This window comes from Astatotilapia calliptera, chromosome 1, assembly GCF_900246225.1.
Source record: "Astatotilapia calliptera chromosome 1, fAstCal1.2, whole genome shotgun sequence".
Lineage (NCBI taxonomy): Eukaryota > Metazoa > Chordata > Actinopteri > Cichliformes > Cichlidae > Astatotilapia > Astatotilapia calliptera.
Window position 1 is genome coordinate 4,034,185 of NC_039302.1, and position 27,235 is coordinate 4,061,419.

At 43.0% G+C, this 27,235-nt stretch overlaps 1 protein-coding gene across 1 annotated transcript in view; it reads right to left on the reverse strand.

The window, feature by feature from the left end:
• The window catches only part of LOC113008303 (nuclear receptor ROR-alpha-like), a 172,386-nt gene extending 150,081 nt beyond the window's left edge, over nucleotides 1-22,305 (reverse strand). The window contains exon 1 of the mRNA XM_026145671.1: nucleotides 21,953-22,305. Within this exon, the coding sequence (XP_026001456.1) occupies nucleotides 21,953-22,103 (151 nt within the window). The 5' untranslated portion in view covers nucleotides 22,104-22,305. The remainder of the gene's footprint in view (nucleotides 1-21,952) is intronic.
• Nucleotides 22,306-27,235: the final 4,930 nt, after the last annotated feature.

Here is a 27,235-nt window from a genome sequence, read left to right on the forward strand (position 1 = left end):
ATGTGAAAAAAAAATCCGTGAATTCACATGGTAGGATTTGTAAAGCATTTATTCGTAAATCAGGGTGGAAAATAAGTATTTGGTCACCTCAAACAAGGAAAATCTCTGGCTCTCACAGACCTGTAACATCTTCTGTAAGAAGCTTTTCTGTCCCCCACTCGTTACCTGTATGAATGGCACCTGTTTGAACTCATCATCTGTATAAAAGACACCTGTCCACAGCCTCAAACAGTCAGACTCCAAACTCCGCCATGGCCAAGACCAAAGAGCTTTCGAAGGACACCAGGAAAAGTATTGTAGACCTGCACCAGACTGGGAAGAGTGAACCTACAATAGGCAAGCAGCTTGGTGTGAAAAAATCAACTGTGGGAGCAATCATCAGAAAATGGAAGACATACAAGACCACTGATAATCTCCCTCGATCTGGGGCTCCACGCAAGATCTCATCCCGTGGGGTCAAAATGATCATGAGAACGGTGAGCAAAGATCCCAGAACCACACGGGGGGACCTGGTGAATGACCTGCAGAGAGCTGGGACCAAAGTAACAAAGGTCACCATCAGTAACACACTACAACGGCAGGGAATCAAATCCCGCAGTGCCAGACGTGTTCCGCTGCTGAAGCCAGTGCATGTCCAGGCCCGTCTGAAGTTTGCCAGAGAGCACATGGATGATACAGCAGAGGATTGGGAGAATGTCATGTGGTCAGATGAAACCAAAGTAGAACTTTTTGGTATAAACTCAATTCGTCGTGTTTGGAGGAAGAAGAATACTGAGTTGCATCCCAAGAACAACATACCTACTGTGAAGCATGGGGGTGGAAACATCATGCTATGGGGCTGTTTTTCTGCCAAGGGGACAGGACGACTGATCCGTGTTAAGGACAGAATGAATGGGGCCATGTATCGTGAGATTTTGAGCCAAAACCTCCTTCCATCAGTGAGAACTTTGAAGATGAAACGAGGCTGGGTCTTCCAACATGACAATGATCCAAAACACACCGCCCGGGCAACAAAGGAGTGGCTCCGTAAGAAGCATTTGAAAGTCCTGCAGTGGCCTAGCCAGTCTCCAGACCTCAACCCCATAGAAAATCTGTGGCGGGAGTTGAAAGTCCGTGTTGCTCGGCGACAGCCCCAAAACATCACTGCTCTCGAGAAGATCTGCATGGAGGAATGGGCCAAAATACCAGCTACTGTGTGCAAACCTGGTAAAGACCTATAGTAAACGTTTGACCTCTGTTATTGCCAACAAAGGTTATGTTACAAAGTATTGAGTTGTATTTTTGTTATTGACCAAATACTTATTTTCCACCCTGATTTACGAATAAATTCTTTACAAATCCTACCATGTGGATTCATGGATTTTTTTTTTTTCACATTCTGTCTCTCACAGTTGAAGTGTACCTCTGGTGCAAATTACTGACCTCTGTCATCATTTTAAGTGGGGGAACTTGCACAATCGGTGGCTGACTAAATACTTTTTTGCCCCACTGTAAGTGATATGATGATGGAATTGGAATCACTCAATTCATAACAAATTACATTCCCGCGTAAAATAAATAATACCATTTTTTAAAAATCCAATCAAAAAAATTAGACTGTCTTAGAAAAGGTGGTCTGATATATATACAATATATGTGATATACAACAGTCACATCTCCCTAAATAATGTCCCACACACATACTGATATGGGCCATGCCTACTGTGTGCCTGTGTGGGCAGGATGTTCATCATGGAGACCCGAAAGGTCAAAACTGCTTCACCCCACATTGGTGCCCCATTACGGTTTTCTGTGGACAGCTCATAGAGGGCCTTCAGAAAACCACCAATGGGGCAAGCAAAGGGAGAAATTTGAATACAATCAAGTCCCCTGAGTATTTATCCCCTTTATAATTAATTAAGAGTGCTTGCGATCCTGGGAGTAAGGATGGGTTGGTTTGAATAGGGATGAAATGGCTCAAAGTGCTGAAGAAAATGTTTAAGAGAACAAACATTCTGCCAATTTACAGCTTTGTCTGTGAAGGTTCTCAGTCATCCAGGTCATCGTAGTCTAAGGAGCTTGGAAAGAAAAGCGTCTGGACTTCTTTAAGTTGCTTGAAGACGTTTCACCTCTCATCCGAGAAGCTTCTTCAGTTCTAAGAGTCAAATGGTGGAGAGTCCCAGATTTAAGCCCAGTGGGAGTTTCCCCCTAAAGAGGGACAAAAGGACCCCCTGATGATCCTCTACCATACTTGAAATGTGCAATTCACTTGTATTTTTATTTTTATTTTTATTCCTATTTATTCTATTTATCCCCTTCGTATATTTTATTTATATTTGTCTCTGTATTTATATATGTGTGTGTATGTGTGTGTGTAACTATATATATATATATATATATATATATATATATATATATATATATCAAAGAGAGGGAAGGTAGTCAGAACTGAGGGGATTGAACTACCAGAAGGCAACATTGCAGACATAGAGGACAGTTACAAGTACCTGGGGATCCCGCAGGCGAATGGGAACCATGAAGAGGCCGCTAGAAAAGCTGCAACCACCAAGTACCTGCAGAGGGTCAGGCAAGTCCTGAGGAGTCAGCTGAATGGTAAGAACAAGATCCGGGCCATCAACACGTACGCCCTGCCCGTGATCAGGTACCCTGCTGGGGTAATAGGCTGGCCAAAGGAGGAGATAGAAGCCACTGACATCAAGACAAGAAAGCTCCTTACCATGCATGGAGGGTTTCACCCCAAGTCCAGCACCCTGAGGCTGTACGCTAAGCGGAAGGAAGGGGGCCGGGGACTGGTGAGTGTCAGCACCACAGTCCAGGATGAGACAAGGAACATCCAAGAATACATTGGGAAGATGGCCCCAACTGACCGAGTGCTCAGTGAATACCTCAGGCAGCAGAAACCCAAGAAAGAGGAGGGAGACGAGGAACCATCATGGAAGGACAGGCCCCTGCACAGTATGTACCACCGGCAGATAGAGGAGGTGGCTGATATCCAGAAATCCTACCAGTGGCTGGACAAAGCTGGACTGAAAGACAGCACAGAGGCACTAATCATGGCAGCACAAGAACAAGCTCTGAGCACAAGATCCATAGAGGCTGGGGTCTATCACACCAGGCAAGACCCCAGGTGCAGGCTGTGTAAAGATGCCCCAGAGACAATCCAGCACATAACAGCAGGGTGCAAGATGCTAGCAGGCAAGGCATACATGGAACGCCATAACCAAGTGGCCGGCATAGTGTACAGGAACATCTGTGCCGAGTACAACCTGGAAGTCCCGAGGTCAAAATGGGAGATGCCCCCAAGGGTGGTGGAGAATGACCGAGCTAAGATCCTGTGGGACTTCCAGATACAGACGGACAAAATGGTGGTGGCTAACCAACCGGACATAGTGGTGGTAGACAAACAGAAGAAGACGGCCGTAGTGATCGATGTAGCGGTTCCGAATGACAGCAATATCAGGAAGAAGGAACACGAGAAGCTGGAGAAATACCAAGGGCTCAGAGAAGAGCTCGAGAGGATGTGGAGGGGGAAGGTAACGGTGGTCCCCGTGGTAATCGGAGCACTAGGTGCGGTGACTCCCAAGCTAGGCGAGTGGCTCCAGCAGATCCCGGGAACAACATCGGAGATCTCTGTCCAGAAGAGCGCAGTCCTGGGAACAGCTAAGATACTGCGCAGGACCCTCAAGCTCCCAGGCCTCTGGTAGAGGACCCGAGCTTGAAGGATAAACCGCCCGCAGGGGCGTGCTGGGTGTTTTTTTTAATATATATATATATATATATATATATATATATATATATATATATATAATATATATATATATACAGAGTTATATTATATATATAATATTCTGTAACTCTGTAACTTCTGTCGGTGCTGTGCTTTTTGGAAATCGAATTTCCCAGAGGAACCCACCCGAGGGATTAATAAAGTTCTATCTTATCTTATCTTACCTAATCGCATGAGCCAAGGTGTGAAAACGGGTGTGGGTCACAATCAGCCAGGGTTTCGGGTGAGCTCATTGTGAAACCTGGCCCCACCCTATCATGTGATTTCCTGAGGTCAGGTGGCCCAGGGTGTGACTGGGCGTTAGGTAGAGGATCATCAGGGGGTCCTTTGTCCCTCTTTGGGGGAATACTCCCACTGGGCTCAGCCTGTGATCTCCTGATCTCATGTCATCCTGTAATCTCTTACGAACTATCTCCACTGCTTCCGTGACTGATGCAAGAATAAAGTATGGAGAAGGCGTGAAACAGCTCATGATCCAAAGCACACCACATCATCGGTAAAATACAGTGTCGGCAGTGTGATGGCTTGGGCATGCATGGCTGCCAGTGACACTGGGACACTCATGTTTACTGATGATGTCACACAGGACAGAAACAGATGAATGAACTCTGAGGTGTTCAGAGACTGTCTGCTCAAATCCAGATAAATGCAGTCAGATTGATTAGCCGGTGTTTCATAATACAGATGGACAATGAGCCACAACATACGGCCAAAGCAACCCAGGAGTTTATTAATGCAAACAACCTGATCTTAACCCAACTGAGCATTTTACTTGTTGAAGACTAAACTTTGGACCGAAAGGCCCACAAACAAACAGGAAGTGAAACCCACTGCAGTAAAGGCCTGGCAGAGCATTAAAAAGGAGGAAACCAGCATCTGGTGATGTCCAAGTTCAAGACTTCAGGCTGTCAAAGCCAGCCAACAGCTTTCAAGCAACTATTAGAAATTAACCTTTTATTTTCAGTTAGTTAATTTGTCCAATTACTTTAAGCCCCTGTAATAAAGGGGTTGTGTTAAAGAAAATACTTTAGTTCCTCACATTTTTATCCAAACTTTTTGTTCAACCCACTGAAATTAAGCTGAAAGTCTGCACTTCAACTGCATCTGAGTCATTTCATTTAAAATTGATTGCGGTAATATACAGAACCAACATTCAAAAAAATGGCTCTGTCCAAATAATCATGGACCTCACTGTAAATAGCAAACACAAGTGAATCTAAACTCTGTGACATGAATCACGCTTAACTCATGGCTCATTTAAAAGATTGACTGATCCAAAAATAAATAAAAAGAAAACGTACAGTAACACTACTGTGGTCGCCTACTTCAGCGTCATCACCACAAAGCTGCTGTGCTTGGTGAATTTTCCCAGCAGCAGTAGCGGTTTTTGATAAAGGGCGAAACGGGCGGTTGCCCGGGGCGGCATCACAGGCATCGGCAAAAAAAACCCCAAAAAATTGCTCGTACTCATGCTGCCCCGATGTCAGCCAGCGCATACTGGGAATGGCATAGGCACCGATCGGTTTTCTATCGCCCATTTGCTGGGAGTAAGGGCGCCCTCTGTTTGCGAGGTGCGCCTGCTGCTTGCGGCACAGGGAGGAGAGGGCGGGGCGGGGGTTCTCTGGCTGGTTGGAGTAGCATCTAATAACCAACTCGCAAAATAAAACAAAATAAAAACAAAACAAACACGAAAACACCAGACATCATGATACAGACTTATTATTTGCACCGATGTTTTTTCGAAATTCTATACGCGAAAAGTGAGTGCGAGAGCCCTCGGTGCGCCTGCTCGCTGCTGAAGTCAAAGTAAACTTTATTGTCATCTCCACTACATACAGTCCAGTATATAGAGAGACGAGACGACGAGGCTCCAGTTACAGCAGTGAAAGTAAACAAACTATAAATATAGGAAGAGTAAGAAAATAAATATAACTTTAGGACTGGGATAAAGGGATCAATTACAATTTAAAATTTATATTTTACAGTTTGAGGTTTTAAAGTTTCACACACAACCTGTCGAAAGGGGAGGGGCCGGCTGCTTCGAAATAGAGCACATTTCATTCATAATGATGTAAATCCAAGCCCATTATGTATTCTTGGTTTGAATCCTGGGTTGTGTGAAATCCCAGAAATAAACCCTAAACACAGTAAATCTGTGAACTAAGGTGTAGGTCTATTAGGTTATGTTGTGGTGATCCTCGGGTTGGGGGATGGGTGTTCATACTGGAGTGCAAAATGAAAACCAATGGAAGATGGACAAGAAAAGTTGAAAAGGAAGTGTTTGCCCAGGGCGCCAAAAGGGCTAGGACCACCACTGCCCAGCAGCATCTGTATTCTCAGTACATCCTTACATCAATCCTGGGTCATAAGACCCAGCGGTTTCAGTTTTTGTGTTTTGTTATTTTGTATTATGGTTTGAGTACACCTTGTTAGTTTAATGGTTTAGTCTCTAGGTTGTTATGTTTAGCTATTTGTTGTCAGATTTCCTGGTGTAATTGCTCCTATGTCTCCCTCTGTGTATTTGTCTTCATATAGTTCTGAGCTCCTGTGCCTGGTTTCCCCTCGTGTTCTATCCCATGTTTCCCCAGCCCATGATGTCTGTGCTCTCCCCGTGCTCTCTCTCTCTCCCCTCCTGTCTGTGTCTCTGTGTTCTTCCTGTGTTACGTTTAAGGTCCACATCTTGGGTTAGCATTTTCAGTTACATATCCTCCCTGTCTTGTTATGCATAATTGTCCTCAGCTGTGCTCCCCGTGTCTTCCCTCCTCACTCATAGAGATCGAAAATGTGACATCAAAACCGGAAAGGATTGTAGGTACCAGTGGCAAGCGGTACTAGCGCACGCAGGCACAAGAAAACAGTCACACAGCGATAAAAAGAAACACAAAGAATGGCAAGAAGCTGTTGTATTTTTCACTGCAATAGCCGGTGACATGACAGCCATGGGAAGCCGACGGGTAAAGAGATCGGTTTTTATCGGATTCCGTAGTGGAAGAGAAATTGCTCAAGCTGTGTTTCCGAAGTAACAAAGAGCCGACGGATGGCCTGGATTGCAGCCATTCGAAGACCAAATATAACGTCCCAGGACACTCCAGCTCACCCTTCCAGGGGTAAGCAGCATACACGCCGCCGGCGCCCCTCTTCATGACCGGTTTCCAGTACCTCCGAGCCGCCAAACGTGGTGAGTGAGAGGGACTCTTTTTTTTTTTCACTTGCTGAGCCTGAAAACGTTGATGCCGTTACATTTGGGACTGTTGGTTCCAGTTCAGAAAGTTTGGGGACTGTTTTTCACACCAGTGCCAGCTCAGTGGAGTCTAACAACCCATTTTGTTTTGCTCCTTCCCAACTAGTTGTAGCTACTGGGACTGTTAATGTCTCCATGGCAGCTCAGCTCGAGACTCCCCTTCCTGGGGCTAATTTTATGTTACAGAACTGCGTTTGTCCTACTCCCTCTCAGCCTGGAGAAAGAATCAGCCTTTCATGTGTGATAATTCTGGTTTAGTGAATATAAAAGACTGTTCGTCTCCTGCCTCTACTCAGCATGCAACCTCAGGTCCTGCCGTGAAAAGAGACAGAGAATCCAGTGCCCCTTCTGCTGGTAAAAAAACAGTTTCCTCTGAGGCTGTTCACTTTGAGGTGAACTCGGCATCTGTTTACCCAGTGTTTTTAAAGTCTAGGTCAGCTAACTCAGGTTCTGTAATCTTTGAAAGTGTAAACTGTGAGACAGTTTCCATGGAGGCCACTTCTACTGGCCCAAAGGACATAAAAGACTGTCTGGGTCCTGTTCCTTCTGAGCCGGGAGTAATACTGTCTGAGACTGTTTATGTTAAGCCTGTGGACCAAAGGGACTGTTTTTCATCTGCTCATTCTGAGCAGAGAATTTGTCGCACGGGGACTGGTCTTTCTGAGCCAGCTCCTCTGTCTCTTTGTGCTCCAGTTCTTGGGACGGCTATGGCTCAGCATCCCCCTGCACCTGTCTCTGTTTCTCAGGCGGGGAGGGCTGAGTCCCAGTTGGCCCCCGCTCCGGTTTCCAGGCCGGCTGAGGCCCTGCTGGCCCCTGCACCCGTATCAGCTCCTCAGGTGGGAGCCAGCAGCTTCCCAGTCGCTGCCGAAACCTGTGCCAACCCCTGAGGTGAGGCCCACCAGGACCCAGCCGATCTCTGCACATGTACCTACTCCTCAGGTGGGAGCGGCTGGTGTCCAGCAGGTGCCTGCACCCTTCATCGTCATTGCAGACTCAGAGGAACCAACACCACCACCTGTCCTACGTCCACACCAACCATCACTACAGTGAGCAGCTCAGTCGCCACCTGTTCAGTCACCAGTGTCCCCGCTATCCGTAGCTCAGTCCTCAGCTCGGCTCCCTGTAGCTCAGCCATTAACTCTTTCATCAGCAGCTCCATTTGCACCTGAACCATTAGCTCAGCCGCCCTCAGTCCAGTCCCCTGTGCAGTCGCCCTCAGTTCTGTCCCCTGTAACAGTTCAGTCTCCTAATCAGCTACACATTCACCCACCTGGTCAGCTACACATTTGGCCAGGGGTCCCAATACCCTCTGGCCCTGCATCAGCTCCTGCTGAAAGCTCGGGTGAGCCCATCATTCACTCCGTGGCTCCCACGCCGCCGTCTGCCTCATCCGCTGGGGGTTCTGGAGAGGCCGTCCAGCACTTCCTCGTGTCCGCTGGAGGGTCAGAGGGGCCCGTTCAGCAATCTGTCTCCGCTGGAGGGTCCGAGGGGCTGCTTCAGCCTTCGTCTGTCTCTGCTGGAGGGTCCAAGGGATCTTATCCAGCCTGTAGCGCATCCACCTGCGGCTTCCATGCCGTCGCCTGCAGCGCCTCTGCCTCTGGCTTCCACACCTGGTCCTGCCTCTGCCTCGCCTGGTCCTGCCTCTGCCTCACCTGGTCCTGCCTCTGCCACATCTACACCACTGTCTGGTCCAGTTCGGCCTGAACCACCTCGCCTTTGCTGGCCACTTTCCAGTAGAGATGGACGAGGGTGGGAATGGATGTTTGTATTTGTGTGTGCCTGTATGTCTGTGTCTATATGTCAGGTTGGGTATCAGACGCCACCTCTCTGGGGACATCTCAGGCCCTCCAAGGTTTGGAGGTCTATCTCCCCCCACCACCACTTCCCCTGCCAGTGGCGGACTCCCTCAGACATCGGTGCGTTGGTGGTTCTTTGTGTCTGGGGGTGGGCATCCAGGTACACCCCGGCTCACTCCTTGGCTGCCGCTTATCGGGGCCTGGAGCCTGGGGCTCGCTCGGGCCACTTCGGAGGTGGGGTGCCCCCGGCCTCTCGGCCTGGGGCTCGGTCACTCAGGCACGGCTGGCTGCCGGCGGAGCTCACGGGCGCGTCACTGCAACTCCCCCTGGCTTCTGCTCCGCGGCTGCTGAGTGAGCCCTCATCTGGGACTCTCCTCAGCTCTTTCTGGGACAGTGGCGCGGCTGCCCCTCTGTTGGTCTTCCTTGGTCTCTTGTTTTCTGGGGACCTCTTGTCTGGAGTTTTGATCTCCTCCATACCTGCTTCATGCCCTGGAGGATGGGGCTGTGGCCCCCCCACACCCTCTAGCAGATCATTACATGAAGGAACCTTTTAAAAAAAAAAAAACAAGCGCGTCCATGCTCACAGGTGTACACACGGGTGATCACACCCACAAACTACACCCTTTTTGGCTCCTACCTCAAAGCACACTGTGTTCTGTTGATCTTATGTGCTGCACAATAATGTTTAATATTTAGTATTTACTGTCATATTCCCATATATCATTGTGATGTTGTTTATTCTATTACTCTTGTTCTCTTCTGCTTGTTTTCTTTTTTCTTTCTCAGCAGGTGATCCAGGTGATCGATATATGCATTTTTTTTCCCTCCCCATTCTGTTGGTTTTTGTTTTTTGCCCTTCTCCCCCGTCCCTCTTCTCAGCTGTTTCTCTTTCCCTCTTTCTTTCTCCCCTTCTTTCCCCCAGTCAAGTCTGTCCCGTATTCAGTAAGTGAAAATAAAATAAACAATAAAAGGTGAATCAAATGGACCATTACGGCAAGGCTGGGATGGTCAATTTGGTCAAGTAAATCCGTTGGGCATCTTTCTTTGCCTTTAGACAACAATTCTGATGGCAAAAGAGCCAAACGGGACAGGCAAAAAAAAAAGAAAAAGAAGAACAACTAAACTGTCACTAGGCCAACACCAGAGAATCTGGGATCGTCAGGAGCCCAAGGCATAAACATCAATAAGGAAGAACCACACCAGAGTAACAGTGCACAAAATTGTATATTTGAAACACTGCAGCTGCCAAGAAATGTACTTAACACAATAAAATAAGTACAAACTATTTCCCCGGTAATAACAAACTAAAATAAAGTGCGTGCTTACAAAAAAAAAAAAAAAAAAAAAAAAAAAGAGAGAGATGGACGGATCCGATATTACATATCGGTATAGATCTGATACTGACTTAAATTACTGGATCGGATGTCCAATCCATTCAATATCACAAAAGCACCTTACAAAACTTGCGACATGGCGTAACTCGGCTCATAACCTTAGCACGTCGGAGGAGTATGCGTCTCGTGATAGAGCGGCTGTGGCATGCGAGACCTGTCGGCGGTCTGGTTGAGCATTTGGATCCTCGCTTCACGCTTCCAAACCAGCATTTCATCTCCGAGAAAGTTATCCCAGAGAGAAGTAAGGCAAGTGTGTAACTTCATCTCTGAATGCTTGTAAAGCATTTCCCAGCGAATACTGGGAGCGACTGCCTCTTCTCTCTCCCTCCCTCTGCTGCTACTACTTCAATCATGAAACTGATTAATGATCAGCTGATCGGCTTTTCTGTCGCCCGTCTCTCTTGTTTGTTTTTGGCCCACTTTGCACCAGATAGAGGAAACCAGCGGCTGAACAACAGCAGCACGTTTAAGCTTGATAATCTGTTGTTAGAATTTATTTAATATTACTTTCTACACCAGGAGCCTTTTCTACGTAGCTGACGTAACTGTGCAGGGGCAGATCTAGCAAAGTTTAGCCAGGGGGGCCAATACGGCATGAACAGGGAAAAGGGGGCACAAAGACATACTTTTCTTTCTTATTCTCATTTAAAATGTATAACTTTTAATAAATAATTATCCGAATCTTACACCCAAAGTTTTCATCTGATGTAACATGTATAGAAGTCCATTATTGTATATAGTAACTATTAAGTCTAATATACCCTAGTAAGCTATAGTACTTTTTCCTTTGGGAAGATACCATCTGTGCAGTCTGCAGTTCTGTTGAAGAAAGATGTTGAATCTATTTAATTATTGTAGAAAAATTATTGATTTCTGTGCTTTTTTTTTTTTTTTTTTTTTTTACACGTGCATTAAATTACAGTTGATTATGTCGATTAAGCATCATGAGGTTGGGGGTGGTTCCCTTTTTTTTTTTTTTTTTTTTTGCTGGGAGTTAGCAACCCTATTAGTTAGGTTGCTTACTCTTTAAAATACCAGAACAGGGAGGATGGTGCAGGTTTAAGTTTCTTAGATTGATCAGTTTTGCTGAACTATGAAATATTTTTGTATTTGTATTTTGCAGTGTATTTTTTGCATGCAGGTATAACAAAATAGATTTAGTTTACTTTTGTTTTTTAAACTTGAGTATCAACTTATACAAAATGCAGCAAGATATTTAAAAAGAACATTTTATTGATTAAAAAACACACGGATTTATAGCGGTATCGGCAGATATCCAAATTTATGATATTGGTATCAGACATAAAAAAGTGGTATCATGCCATCTATACTTTCCAGGTCTTTAGGGCGGCCCCCTGAACAAGGTCGTCGCCGGGCTGCCTTCCGCATGGTCGGCCTCCGGACCTGCTCTGGCGCCGCCACTGCTTGCCGCGTGGCCGGCCGCCACCGCTGCCCTTCGGCCTCTGGAGTTGCTTCACCTGCCCCGCCGCCGCTGCTTTTCGCATTCTTTTACTCTTACCTGCCATCATCCCTGGGAGTTGCCAGACAAAAGGTGGTGGACAGGGTTTGAAACCACTAAATGCAAAGAGGGATAATTGGACCGCACCACCACTTCCTGCTGAAGGGGAGAATGTGTGTTTTCTTTAATTTAAAAACAAAGTAGTTGTACTTAATTAAATATTTGAATTTAGGGTTTAGTAGTTTTGATTTCCTTCTTTGGTGTTTAGTTTATAAACAAACCAGACTATACTGCATTGTTTGTTGTTTACGATTGTGTTTTGTTTATTTACCCTTCGTATGTCATAGTGGTCTGATCAGCCATTATATAAACCCCTGTGTATCATTTCATGTTGAGGTCAGTCATGTTTGATTGGGTAGTCCTTTGCATGGTTAAGTTTGCGGTCCTTTGCCTGAGTTGAGTTTTGTTTCTTTGACCTCTCTTATGAGCTCAACATTTATTACTTTTGTAAATATAATTTTTGGGGGTTAAATAAATGAAAACCCTATTTTTCTAATAATTCCTGTGACTCCTCCTGCTTTTTCAACTCGGTCCATCACAGTCCCACAGGAAAAGAAGACAACAGGGGAGAGAAAAAAGAAGATAAAATGACAAAGACATGATGACATCAAAGCTCTGTGGACACAAATGCTGAAAATATGAGGACAAAACAACTGCAGAAGTACAAAACTACGAACAGATGTGGTCTTATTTGTGTGCCTCCAGCTTTTTGAGGAAGGCTAAGAATTTTAAACCTGCAGTTTCAGAACGTCTGTGACAATAATAATAATGTGTACTTTATTGATCCCCGTGGGGAGATTCCTCTCTGCATTTAACCCATTCACTCAGTGAAGCAGCCATTGGGTGCCCGGGGAGCAGTGTGTAGGGATGGTACCTTGCTCAGGGGTACCTCAGGGGAATCGAACCCTCAACCTTCTGATCAAGTAGTTAAATATGTCATTGTTGTTACCTGAAGAGGCTTTTGTCAGTTCAGACCAGGCACCCACACTTGGTCTGCATTACCCACCCGTGACGAGGGTCCACTTGGATCCATGTGACATACATTTTATTTTATCATCTGTAGGTGAACGCAGCATTCTCTTTGGCCATGAGTAAAATATGAATGGGTGACGCACTTTTGTTCATTTGTGAGACCGCATACAAGTAAAAAGGTAAAAAGTGTATGACACTACAACATTATTAACAACAAGTAAAGGGTCTGGTACTGGTTTAGCACTTTTCTACTCTAACTGAGCACTCAAGCTGTGTGCACCCGATTACACAAGCTTTTTCCCCTCCCTATACCAAAGTGAGTTTTCTAACATTAAGACACACACGAATGCATCAGGGGCAATTTGGGGTTCAACATCTTGCCCAAGCATACTTTAACATGTAGGACGGAAAAGCCAGCGAACAAATCGCTGATCTTCTGATTGGTGCGCGACTCACTCTACCTTCTGACATCCCAATAAAAGAGCCATGAAAACAGCATAAACACAGCACAATGAATGTGAAGGATAAGGATCAGCTTTATTTGTCAGTTGCAGTTGCCTGCAGCTGAAACGACAGACCTAGTCGACCATACACACAATACATACAATATACAAACTTACATTGGGGAGACAGGACAGGCTAGGCAGCAGAAAAACAGATAGACAGTGAGATATGTAACATATAGGGGCAAAATTAAGTAATCAGAAATAAGGGAAACAGAAAAGCTGGTGAAATCAAAACAAAGTGAAATCAATGTGACAGAAGACACAGAATGAGAGCTCTGCTCCTCTTCTCCCAAATGAGTGTCAGAAAGTTAGCGTTCAGCTTTAAGGCTCTTCACAGCTCGGTTTTTAAAGCCTTCACTCTCCCACACTGAAGGCTCTGGCTCTGTGCCCCTTCTGCCAGAGACCTGTTACGTAACACGCCCGCTGCTTTCAAGTACCGTCAGAAATAGCAGTACTGCCACCAGAGTGTACGACTGAGCAGTGTGTGCTTTCTATTTCAACTACGCATACGTTTCGTTTGAATTGATTTAAATGAGAAAAATGTGCTTCAGCTCAGTTACTTTTCTGGATTCGCAGCACCTTGTTTATACCAATACGTAACATTTTATGACCTTTTCAAATCGTAAATTAACTTTTTTCAAACATGAGTTGAACACTTTACACTTTTGGACACTCACTTGGCATTGAAGATTATAATTCATTTTTTTTATTCCAACCATATTTTGGGCACATTTTTTTTTAATGTTGTACAGTTTATGTACAAAGTGAGAAAATGTAGTTAATTTTAATCCTCATAAATCTTCTTAAATTTGCTTGTTTCTTCTAAAAGTTTATTTGGTTCCAAAATTGATATTTTCCAGACATTGTTTTCTAAATATTTTGACAGTTTGTTGTTAATTGCCTCGTAGAGTAGTGGATTACACTCACTTTTTCAGCTGGAGAAACAAATCCTCTTTGGGGTCACAAAGGACATCTGACAGCGTCTAATATTATCGTCGATATTTTTATTATATTTGTTCTTTTTTTAAAGGATACGTTATTGCTTTAATGTTTTTTCAATAGTAATGCCAAATGTATGATCTTGTGAATGATTTGCAGGGCTCAGTGCACTTTACAAACACTAAACAAATACAGATAAACTGCACACCAAAAAGAAATAGGTTCACATTTTAGGAGCACTTGCTTGTGTGTTTTATTTTGTAGGAGAAATCCTGATTTAATTTCAGACATTCAAAAAAACAAAAAGGAAACAACAGACAATGACTTTGAGATGAGGGACTCAAAGTGTAAAACTGTTTAAACTTACTTTACTGCCCAAGTCTTTATGTTCTGCTTCCAAGCAGCCAGACCTTTGTGTATTTTTTTGTATTAGTCTCGAGGAGTAGTTCTCCAGGCTTTCAATGTTCTTATTCTTGACATTGGCTGCATTTTCACTAATTTCCAGTTCAGATTTTTAAACCACTTAACACTGAATGTGACTCATGACTCAAGCATTAAAAGGGCATCTAACTCAAGGGCAAACTACTGAAAATATCAGACAACTTAACAACAAAAACATTTTAAATAGTATCTTTACAGACTTTGTTACAGTGATGTATTGTAAAACATTACAATAATTTACATCAAATTATCAGTATCAGGTCTAAAATCTGATCTACAGCTGTCAACAATACCTGAAAGTCATGTTCTTAAGGAATAGGAAGAAATTCAGCAAAGGCCTGACACAGGACCGTCTGTCGGCTGTTCACATGAAAAAGGGTCTCAGTGGAGGAGCTGCTGTTCGTAAAGAAGGAAAACAGGAAGACTAAGCTGATGTATTTCATGTTCCACAAGAACCTGACTGAAAATCAGTGTCAACGAGGTTTATGGAGTAAAGAATCCACATTTGAATTTTGGTTCAAAATGTCTCAAGTATGCACAGAGGAGGTCAGGAGAGCACATCACAGCAGGAGGTCTGTTACAGGCTGAAGCTGCGTTTCAGGCAGTAGTTTGGGAAATCCTGAAAACTGATGGAAAGCACCTGATTGGCAAAAGCTGTATTTTCAGCATGATGGTGATCCTATACATACTGCCAATATAAAAGCATACTTGGATAGAAGGAGACAAAAAGAAACACTATCATGGGTTGGCCTCCCCAGAGCCCAGACTTAACGTTGTTGAAGCAATGTGGGGTCAACTGGACAGGAAACTAGAGATGGACCGATCCGATATTACGTATCGGTATCGGTCCGATACTGACCTAAATTACTGGATCGGATATCGGAGAAAAATAAAAAATGTAATCCGATCCATTAAATATCACGAAAGCACCTCACAAAACTTGCAACACGCCGTAACTCACCTCAGAACGTATGCATCACGTGATAGAGCAGCTGTGGCATGCAGGACCTGTCGGTGGTCTGGATAGCATGTGGAGCTTCGCTAGCAACCTGGCATTTCATCTCCGACAAAGTTATCCCCGAGAGAAGTAAAGCAAGTGTGTAAGTCCATCTCTGAATGTTTGTAAAGCATTCCCACGTTAAGCTTAACAAGCGACTGCCTCTCGCTCTCCGGCTGCTACTTCAATCGTGAAACTGCTTAAATCAGCTGATCGGCTTTTCTGTCGCGAGTCTGTCTCTCATTTGTTTTTGGTCCACTTTGCGCCAGAAAGAGCAAACCAGCGGCTGAACAACAGCAGCACGTTTAAGCTTGATAAGCTGTTGTTAGAATTTATTTATTATTACTTTCTACACCAGGATCTTTTTCTACGTAGCTGACAGCTGGTAACTGTGCAGGGGCGGATCTAGCAAAGTTTAGCCAGGGGGGCCGATAGGGCATTAACTGGGAAAAGGGGGCACAAAGACATACTTTTCTTTCTTATTCTCATTTAAAATGTCTAGCTTTTAATAAATAATTATCCGAATCTTACACCCAAAGTTTTAATTTGATGTAAAATGAATAGAAGTCAATTACTGTATATAGTGACTATTAAGTCTAATATATATACCCTAGTAAGCTATAGTACTTTTTACTTTGGGAAGGTACCATCTGTGCAGTCTGCAATTTTGTTGAAGAAAGATGTTGAATCTATTTAATATTTCTTGAAAAATAATTGATTTCTGTGCATTTTTTTTCACACTGCATCAAATTAAGGTTGATTACGTCGATTAAGCATCATGAGGTGGCGCGTGAGGGGTGGTTCCCTATTTTTTATTTATTTAATTTTGTTGTTGCTGGGAGTTGGAACCCTATTAGTTAGGTTGCTTAATATTTATGCTAAGTACTCTTTAAAATTCCAGAATAGGGAGGATGGTGTAGGTCTAAGTTTATTAGATTGATCAGTATTGCTGAACTATGAAATATTTTTTTTGTATACAGGTATAACAGAATAGCTTTAGTGTAGTTGTTATTTTAAACTTGAGTATGAACTTGCAGACTTGCAAAATGCAGCAAGATATTTTAAAAAACAGTTTTGTTGATTAAAAAACACTATATCGGATTCATATCGGTATCGGCAGATATCCAAATTTATGATATCGGTATCGGTATCGGACATAAAAAAGTGGTATCGTGCCATCTCTACAGGAAACAGAACAAAAGGCAGAAACATCCAAAGAAGGAAACCTGCTGAACTATTCCTGGGGACCACTTAAAGATATTACAGGAACGTTTGCTTCAAAGAGTTCAGACTGTTCGAAGAACAAAGGTGGTCAGACCAAATATTGATTTTCAAGATCATCAGAATTTCCATGTTTGCAATACATACAAATACTGACACATTTTTGCAATTTTCTTAGCAAAATACAGTGAAATGAGGCGTGTCTCGTCACTTTTTTACAGCTCATTCCTGCAGCACTACAACATGTTCTCCATAGAGCTCCATAGATACATGCTCTACAACTAGATTTTGAGATTTTGTGTGATTGCCATTTATTAAAACATCCATCCAGTTATTTCAGGATTGCCAGGAATCTAATCCAGGTATCACAGAGCAAGAGGCAGGCTTCACCCACGTCCGACCGTTAATGCCTACATTCACACTTGTGCTCAATTTTGGAATCACCAGTTAACTTAACCCCATGTATGTTTTTCGACTGTGGAAGGAAGCCGGCGTACCCGGAGAGAAAACACACAGACGCTGGGAGAACATGCAAGCTCCACACAGAAAGCCCCCAGCCTGGATTCAAACCCAGGACCTTCTTGCTAACCACTCCTGCTAATCACTGTACCCCCATGCCAAAGGCTCAGAATAAAAGAAAACTACTTATTAAGAAATGTAAAAATGACAGACAGAGCCTGTAAAATTAGTAACGCATGATAAATATTGTGAGGTCCTTTCAAGGGAGTGAAAGCCAGACATGAAGTCTACATCAGCATCAACACAGGAAATGAAAATGATAAAAACCCTGCAACTCTTCACACTTTGCCGTGGAAGCTCAAACTTGGTGTCAGTCAGTGTAACAACACTCTGCCCAAATGAACCGTCACACCTCAAATGTGTTTGTGTAAATATGCTGCAAGGCAGTTGTGTCTGTTTACCAGCACCTCTGGGGTCAAAGGTCAGGTTCAAGTAAAATTTCAAGTGACTTTTAATAAACCCAGTCTTGTTGTTTTAGATCAAAAGTTCTATTCCATTGTATTATAACTTGCACATTAAAGAAACTCATATCTATGTCTTCTTGGTTTCCAAAGCAGCTTCAGTTATTTTGACTTCTTTGCATGCTGATGAAACGAATGGATATTCTGCTTTGCTGCAGAGCGCTGGTGGGGCTGGATCCTGAACAGAATGACTGTCAAAGCGCCTCACGAGCCACGATAACACAGCAAAAACCACAATCAGGCAATTGTGATGTAAATTATTTAACACAGTCATTCATTCATTTCACATAACGAACTTAAAAATCACAGTTGCTTTAATCATCCATCTCTAACACACCATTTCATGACTGATGTGTTATTATGTAAGCGTCAGTTACAGGAGTGAGCTGCACTGACTACCACAATTAATGTGCTGCTGCATGCTACAGACCATGCAGGAAGTTTGTGCAGCCGTGAAATTCATGTTTTTATAACTGTTACTCAGCACTGTTTAGCAGTTACAGTTTCCAAATCAAGCTGTCTAGTTGATAAATGAACAATTCACTGGACATTTCTGATTGGTCAGCACCGTCACGGGCCTTTCTGTGTGGAGTTTACATGTTCTCCCTGTGGGTATGTGGGTTCTCTACAGGTACAACAGCTTCTTTCAAAGTCCAAACAGATGCATATTAGGTTCCTGGTCAGTCTGTGGATGTAACTCTGTGTTAGCCCTGGGTCGTATTGGTGACATGTCCATGGTGTACTCTGCCTCTGAATACAAGAGGCAAAAGACCCTGTTGTGGATAAATCACTAAGAACATTTACAGAGGGAGTTAACGTAGAAGCTGTAAGAAAAGCTTCTGTACTTCCTGTTAAAAGGGAGTTTTCGCCAAAGTGCTTGCTCATACGGGGTCATATGATTGTCTCAAACCGTGACAGCAATTGCCAGATTGATTTATCTCAACCTAAAGATGCCTTTTAAAAAGTCTACATACCTTTACATTACAAAGTAAACACATAACACACAGTGTAAAATGATCTCATCATCAGGGACCCGTGGTGCATGAAGTGACTAGTGATAAAATCACTAGTCACTTTTAATGGCCTATTCAGTATCTATTAAGTGAGCGCAGAGGAGTCAAGGTGTCAGTCTATTGTAAGTACTGTTGAAAGGCGCTGAGACTGTACGTCTGTAACGCCCTCCAAAGTGGATACATTTGAAAACACTGTTTTCATGTCGCAGTGTGGACGGCGAAAACGGAGGCTTTCGAAAACGATGACGCATTTTAGTCATGTAGTGCAGTCATGTGACCAATTCAACTAAGATGGCGGACAGCATCGTACAGCAGTTGTTTTGTTATATATATATAAAGTGAGTCTATATTCCCACTCGTTTTTGCAACTTTGTGCTCTAGTGTTACTCGCAGCAACTCCACCTCGACATTTTGCCGCGACGTTTCACAGAGCCTGAAAGTAAATAAAGGGCAGGTTGAATCATCTTATGTTTCACACATCCGCAGTACGGGAACATAAGCATTTTCAGTGTGGATGAAAAACAATAGTGTGGATGTGAAGATAGACAAAACGCCGTTTTCATCAGATGATTAGTTCATTCCCAGGCCTCTGGTGAACTTCAAGACACGATTAGGAGGTCATTTAGCCATTTGAATCAGCTGTGTTGGATCAAGGACACATCTAAAACCTGCAGGACACCGGCCCTCGAGGCCTGGAGTTGGACACCCCTGCCTTAAAACATCTTAAACCATCAGAATTTTTAAGATGTTTTAAAAAAGGAGAAGAAGTATTCATGTGATATGACTTGTTTATATTTGTTGTTCAGCGGGTCCTACTTATGTTCTCCAGTTACTGTAGGATAAATCATTCATTGCTCTCTTTCTCCCCACACTGGCAGAGGTGTGTCTGAAGGCTGAAGCAGTGAGAGCTGCACCAAGACCTACTGTACACCACACACTGACTGATGCACACAGAGCTGTGGGTGGATAAAGCTGCACTAGCGTACCAGCAAGACTCTGTGCAAAACCTTTTATGTAAAAAATATGCAGTAAGCACTGCTCAGGAGAAAATGTCTACATTGTGTCCTGAACATGATTATTCATTTCACAAAACAAATGTGAAATGTTATCACACCAGTTTTTAGCCATTAATATGTGCTCGGATTGAACAGCAGGCTGGGACGAGTCCCAGAAATCCCGAGTCCCTGATTTCAGGATTGACATTCAGTGACAAATTGTACTTTGAGCACTGAGAGGACCCGTCGCTATTCTTTCATGGAGGACCAGCTTCATCACCTTATCAAGACTCTAATTCTGCATCTCAACGGGAACCTTTCCTTTCTTATTCACACACCCCACAGTCATCTCACTTTTTACAAGTCAAACTTGAACACAGCATCTGACCCATTGACTTGGCTTTATTTATTTGGCTTTATTTACCTTTCATTGTTTACTCTGCCCCTCAGGGCTCTGCTTTGACTGCATGTCTCAGAAACAGTCACACTATCTGCCCGTCTCCATTTCAACACCGCTCAAACACTCACTGTGATTTTTCTCCTTCTCCTCAAACAGCTGTTACGTAACCGACTCTGCTCCGAGAAACTCAATGAAGTTCGATCTGACCGCCTCTCTCTCTCCAGGCTGCATACCAATAATGAGCAGCAGGAAAATCTGCCGTCAGGTCCGTGAGCTGCTCACAGGGGACGTATGGCTTCATTCACTGGTATTAATTACTGCATGGAAGTGAGAGCGTGACACTCTGTTTAGGTGGCCATCAAATAATAAAAACTTATAACATATAATTCTGCTGCAAAACATATCCACCAATATATTTGTGGTTGTTTTCAAAGTCTTTGTAGTAGTTTTAGCTGTTGTGAGACTGTAGCTGTTACTTTGAACCTCTTAGTACTTGTTTCGTGGTTATTTTGAGACTCCGTGGTCGTTTTAAGTCCTTCTTTGATTGTTTTGAGTCTGTGGTTCTTTTAACTGTCGCTGATTTAAATCTCTGTGGTTGTGTTGAATGTTTGGCTGTTTTCTGATTCTTTGGAGTTGTTTGGAGTCTCTTTGTGCCCGTCTTCAGACCCTGGGGTTGTACTGAGTCTCCTTGTGGTTGATTCTGTGTTTTGGGGGTTTTAAGTCTCTGTAGTCGATGTGGACTTGTCATGAGACTTTGTGTGATCATTTTAAGTCACTTTATTTGGTTATTTCAAGTCTCTTTGTGTCCCTTTGACTCTACTTCTTACTCATTTAGATCTCTTACGATCTTTTTTTAAATGTTGTAACAGCCTCCAGTTCAGTCTTTTGTTAAATGTACTGTTGCAACAACTCGCAAATCGTTGTTTCTCAACAAAAATTGTCATTTTCTAAATGACAAGGAATTGACATTTGCGCCTCATAATTTCAAATCTGGATGACACAGCTGGAGCAGCAGGGTTTAACAAATGAACCAGTTCTGATACGGTGCTTTTCCACTCTGACGACACACAGCACTTTTTTCTATGCTTTCTGTCAAACACTCACACACTGATGGACAAAACATGGGGTTAGCCCAAGATATCTGATGGACACACGGCGATGGAACCACCAGGTGAAGCACCACCTGCTCTGCCACCTGAGCCACAGCCACCCCACAAAAGAGCCACAAATCACTGTGTTCCTGTTATGAATCAACAATTTCTACTTTTGTTCAATAGCTTCATGTTCTTTGTTACTGACCTGTAAAAAGAAAAAACGTTTTTGGAGCGGGCTGATTGTTGACATGAAAGGTGTACATAAGCTGCTAACACAGTGAGAACACGTTTGTCTTAAAAACTGAAGTCTTATAAAAAAGATTTCCTTTCACTGGAACAAAAAAATAGCAAAACGGCCAAACAGGAAGGGTATGACATTCATTCACTTTCACGTTTTAAGTCGATTATTTTATTATTTATTAATTAAAGTTAAATAAAATGCCTTCAGCTCAACATGACATTTTCCGTCCACATCAAAGTGATGTTCTCACACAGAGGTGTTAATGTGCACGTGTCAGTGGATGTCTGCGCTCCAACACATCAAACTGCTACACAAACCGTTTGAAGTTGCTGCTGCAGCTCAAACACACTCACAGCTGTGACAGATGTAGCCGAGATCAATAACAATAATCATCATTTTAGAATTAGCAGTCCTACCTTTGCCGCAGCTGGAGCCGGAGGAGCTGGAGCCGCAGGAGCTGTGTGTCCTGGGCGGTGTGAGGTGCGGAGTCTCCAGGCTCGCTGATGTAGCGGGCTCGGAGCCGCTCCTGCTCGCCCCGCTGGCTGAATCCTGCGGGGACGACTCCATCCATCAACCGAAAACAAAAACTCCCTGAAACGAACCGGATCTCCCCCTGTGGTTGGTGCCTGCTACTGAAATATCAAAACCCCCACGAACGGCTGGTGGGGTGGTGTGTTTGAACAGCGGCAGAAGCGCGACTGCTGAGCGGCCGTCAGGTCGCTACTAGGAGCGCCGTTTGGAGGAGAAGAAGCCGGGCTGAGAGAGAGGGAGGGCGGCGCTGTAGAGAGCTCGGCTGCCCTCCCTGGAGGCTGACACATGGGCAGGCTGCAGTCTCGAAGCGAGCGCTGTCAAAGTAGCGAGCAGGTTGGAGTGTTTCTGTTGCAAAGACAGCTGGGCTCCTGCACACTGTGTGAACCATGTAAAAGTTTCTGACTGTCAGTTTCTGACACATTATCAGTAAAATAGCACCCAAAGTAAAGGTTCTTGCTGTGAACACGAATATCCGTGTAAAGGTCCTCATTGCTATAAAGCAATGCTGTCAAGCGTACAACTCAGGGGCCAGAACCCCTCAAACAGTTCAATCCAACCAAAATTGCTGCAAAACTGTAAAAGAGAAAGACTTTTCACTTTTCACTTTTCACTCCTTTCACTCCGCTCTGTGAACCCTTCCAGCTGTCTTACTGCCTCCCTCTTTAAGAAAGACTTACTTTCATGTCTTACTATCTTCCCACTGTCACTCAAGAATCTGCAGTTTTCCACTTGATTTAACTCAAAACCTTTTCGTATATTTCGAGATATTTTGTGAAAAGGGTTGGCGTAATAAGCAAATGCTTCAGCCAATACCTTTTGATTAGCCTTGTCTCATGCTTTCTTTCTTTATGGTAGATTTTTGTTCTGTTTTGACTGTTTGTTTTTTTTTCACTGTTTTCACTGAGATTTGAATTTGAATGCTAATCAATAAAATCAAATCAAAATCAAATCAAAATGTATGAAATGTATATATCTACACCACCGCAGGGATGCGCAGAACATATCACTGCAGTTTGTTACCTATCACTTGCATTACAATGGAGCAATGAGGGACCTTTTTTGGGTCATACATACTTGATAAAAGCAAAACCTATCCTTCAAAACTTTACCACCAAACAAGAGAGCTTCACTCTTTGGCCGTGCCAAAAAAATTCTGTCCATAAAAGTTGAAAAATGGAATCTGTGATAAACAGCAGCCCTGTCTCTAAACTCTAACGCTCGTCGGCACAAGTCTGATTGTCAGCAAATCAAACCGGGCTGCAGCTGTGACAGAAAGGCTGTAAAATGTGCTCGATACCCCCCACTCAGGAAGGAACACCACAGCATGCAATCATTTGCCTTCTTCAAGACCACCAAACTCCCACCATCTAGTATCCATGAGAGGTTAAAGACCTGCTCCAGTTTTCCACAACAGGGACAAAAACATATTGTTCCCTTTGAATTGGAGATCCAACAAACAGGCAGACTGGTACGGTGGCATAGACCTTCTAAAGGAGGTTAAGGAGTATGATACTCCTGAAGCTGGAGCACACCTTCTCATATCCCATCTTCAAAAGAGCGATCACCAGCTGACTCTGTCCGTCCATCTCATATATATTTTATTTGCTGTCTCTCTTTGTGGAGTTACTAAGTACTGTGCATGTAGACGGGATGGACAAAAACATGGCCACTAAACAGCGTCTCCCTGACAAGTGAACAAAATGAACTTTTGAAAAGTAGAATTGTTGCACAGTATATCATAGACTGGATATTTACTGCACGCCGCCTGACCCGGGTCATAGTGATGATTGAACACAGACGGCTTTCATCTGTCTGTAGACCCTCCTGCAGCCTCGCTCCGCTCTGTGAACCCTTCCAGCTGTCTTACTGCCTCCCTCTTTGCCTTTTCATCATCGTCAGCTTCTCCTATCACTGATTTCCTTTCTGCCAAAAGCTTCACAATGCCTGGAAGACTTTAAAGGGAGGATATTACTACAGATTTCATCACTCTAATTAGTTCAGATGAATTTTTTTTAAAAAGCTGAATATTATGATTATTTAGAGGACGAAAGCGGCTGACAGTCTTTTTTAGCCCAGAGTGAAAAGCCTCAGGAACATTCATACATTTTACTCCTCTTCATAAAGAAACAATTCAGCAGTTCTTGTGAACCTCCTGGATTATTGTACTGATGCTCTGAATTTTAAGCATTAATCTGGTATAATCACCTATAAATTATGTACTTGACACATGAGGTAATTGTGATATCTTTGATGCCAATTTTTTCCTGTGACAATGACTATAGATAGTTTTATGCAGAAGCTTTAAAATGATCACATGACCACATGTCACAATTTAAACCAGACCTTTGCGTTTGATCCCGTTTGTGATAATTCACTGGAGAAAATTCCAAAAAGCACATTTTGAGTAAACTTTAAAGTGTATTATTGCCATATAGCCATAGGTCATATTTTAACATTTCCCAAACTGTTAAATAAGATTATTTTGGAATTATTGTACCAATTCTTGTACTGATGATAATTAAGACCATAGTTAGTAGACACTGTACATTTAAACCATTTGGTCAGCCTTACCCTGTCGGCATTGAAATCACTGGACGTAATAAAGAACTGAGTGATTCTAGTGTTGCATGAATTAGACTGTTCCAGACCAGAACGTGATCCCTGCTCGTTTCGACCCACCGCAGATGGACGCTGAGAGACTTTAACGTGGGAAATATTCATAGTGTGAAAGTTTGGGAACGGATATGTGGTATTTTTCATCTCAGTTTTTTTTAGATTTGATTGATCTTGTGGTTCAGCATTGACTCAGAACAATCAACTCCTTACTGAAGTCATGTAGAGAGGCCAGACTGTTCTCCCGTTAGAAACAAGATACATAGATTGTACCAAAGCTGATTCATGATTGGTTTTAAGGTTCAGCATTAACTTCAGTTAAAAAAAGAGTCAAACAGGCTGATACAGAGAGGAGGTTGGACTTGATGAATGGATCTTTAAATGTGGACATCGCTATTTTTCATTTCAAACTGTTGTTTCCTTTAATCATATGTGCTTCATTTTAACTAGTGCTGCAACATTATGAAATACTAAATAACTGGGAAACATTGTGATTGCAAATAGAAGTAAAAAGTGTGCAAGTGTGAAAGATTAGATGTATATCAGTAATTGTGACTTTCTTAGTGTAAAAGTTGACGTGATCATCTGCAGCATCTACAAAATAAAAGCCTGTTGTTGTTGTAAAGGTCAGTGTGTCAAACAGTCTTCATAAACACACAACACAGCTGTCTGTACTCTGAACTCTGCCAAAGATTGTTTATAATGTGAAAAAGATCCACCACAGTGCGCTGTAATCCACACGGATTCACTAAATCACAGGTGTCCAACTCCAGGCCTCGAGGGCCGGTGTCCTGCAGGTTTTAGATGTGTCCTTGATCCAACACAGCCTTTAAATCTAAAGGCTAAATGACCTCCTCAACATGTCTGGTAATGAACTAATCATTTCATTCAGGTGTGTTGACCCAGGGTGAGATCTAAAACCTGCAGCACACCGGCCCTCGAGGCCTGGAGTTCGACACCCCTGCACTAAATAGTTCACTGAAAACAAATTCCAGCAAATAAAGAGAAACTGTTGACAGCATTAGTCGTGCTTTGGTCCTGGTACCTGTGACTGTACCTCAAGGCCTGTTTAACACCCGGCATGTCTGCTGTCCAGAGCAACGTTTGGCTCAAATTAACCAACAAAGAAAATCTTTTTGGGAAAGAGTACAAAACGTAAACGTAAGTGTCAGAGCCCCATCAGTCCTACAGAGCTTTTCAAATCACAGTAAAATCTACAGCTGTTTTTAAAAAAGCGTTTTTATTCAGATTTAGTTACATTTGTCTTGTGTGTAATAGAGTGTAAGAAATTGGGTTAAAAACAAAACAATTAAAGTTACTGTAGAATAAAATTAAAAAGACACTTTTTTTAAACTTTATTTGAACACTGAAATAAATAAATGTGTATCAGTGTATGTGTTCTTAACAGAGCTTAAAAACTGAGCTGTCAACCAGTTTGTTTTATAGAATATACTATATTGGCATCTGTTTTGGCAGTTCCTAATGTTCAAACTGAAGTTTGGACAAACTGTGATTTTTTTACATATTCCACTAAAACCATCAGCTGATTGCATCGTATCCAGTCCAGTGTTTTTCTTTGAATACAGATTATTTATTTGTGCTTTACAAACTGAGCATCATCAGTATGGCTTAGGTTGTTTGTAGTTTTGTTTGCATTGACAAAAACGATATGCATTTCCCTGCAAACTGCCCCCTGGTGGAGAAAGCCCACCTCAGCAAAACCCCTAAATGAAGAGCAGCCTGAGGCTGAAGGCAAGTTGTTGTGTGACCGGTTCAAAGGGTGTAAATCATCAGCTTTACTTTTAAGCTCAGTTCTCTCTTCACAGATTATAGGCCGACAAGTGATTTACAGTTTTTTAAATACCAACAATCTTTTTTTTTTTTTGGCAAATACTGGAAATCACTTTTTGCAATTGTGCTGCAATTTTCATAAATCTGATGGTAATTTGCATGGGATCTAATCTTTTTGCACAAGTTTCCATACGAATATTAGTAAACAATGCAAATGTCAGGAGCCTGATCCATGGGATTCATGGGAGCAGTTAAGGAAATGCTCCAGAATGTTAGCGTTACTCCCCCATAGTGTTGAAAGGATCTGTTCCTTTCTAGAGGTCCTGGGTCGATGACCCAGTGTTTTGTTTATTATTGTTGTTCTATAATTTCTTTGCTTTTCTGACTTGTGTTCTGATTTGATATTTGGTTTTTATCATTGTTATCACTCTTAGTGTTTAAGCTTCTTTCTCTGTATTTCTAGTGCTCTAGTTCTTTGAGGAACCACGGTGGAACGGTGGTTAGCACCGTTACCTCACAGCAAAAAGGTCCTGAGTTCAATTCCACCATCAAGCCGGGGTGTTTGTGTGGGTGTTTACTCTGGCTTCCAAAGAAATGTAGTTTGTGGGGATAGATTAATTCAAATTGCCCATAGGTGTAAATGTGAGTGTGAATGGTTGTCTGTCTCTGTGTGTTAGCCCTGTGACAGACTGGTGACCTATCCAGGGTGTACCCCGCCTCTCGCCCCATTACAGCTGGGATAGGCGCGTCCCCTGCGACCCGGG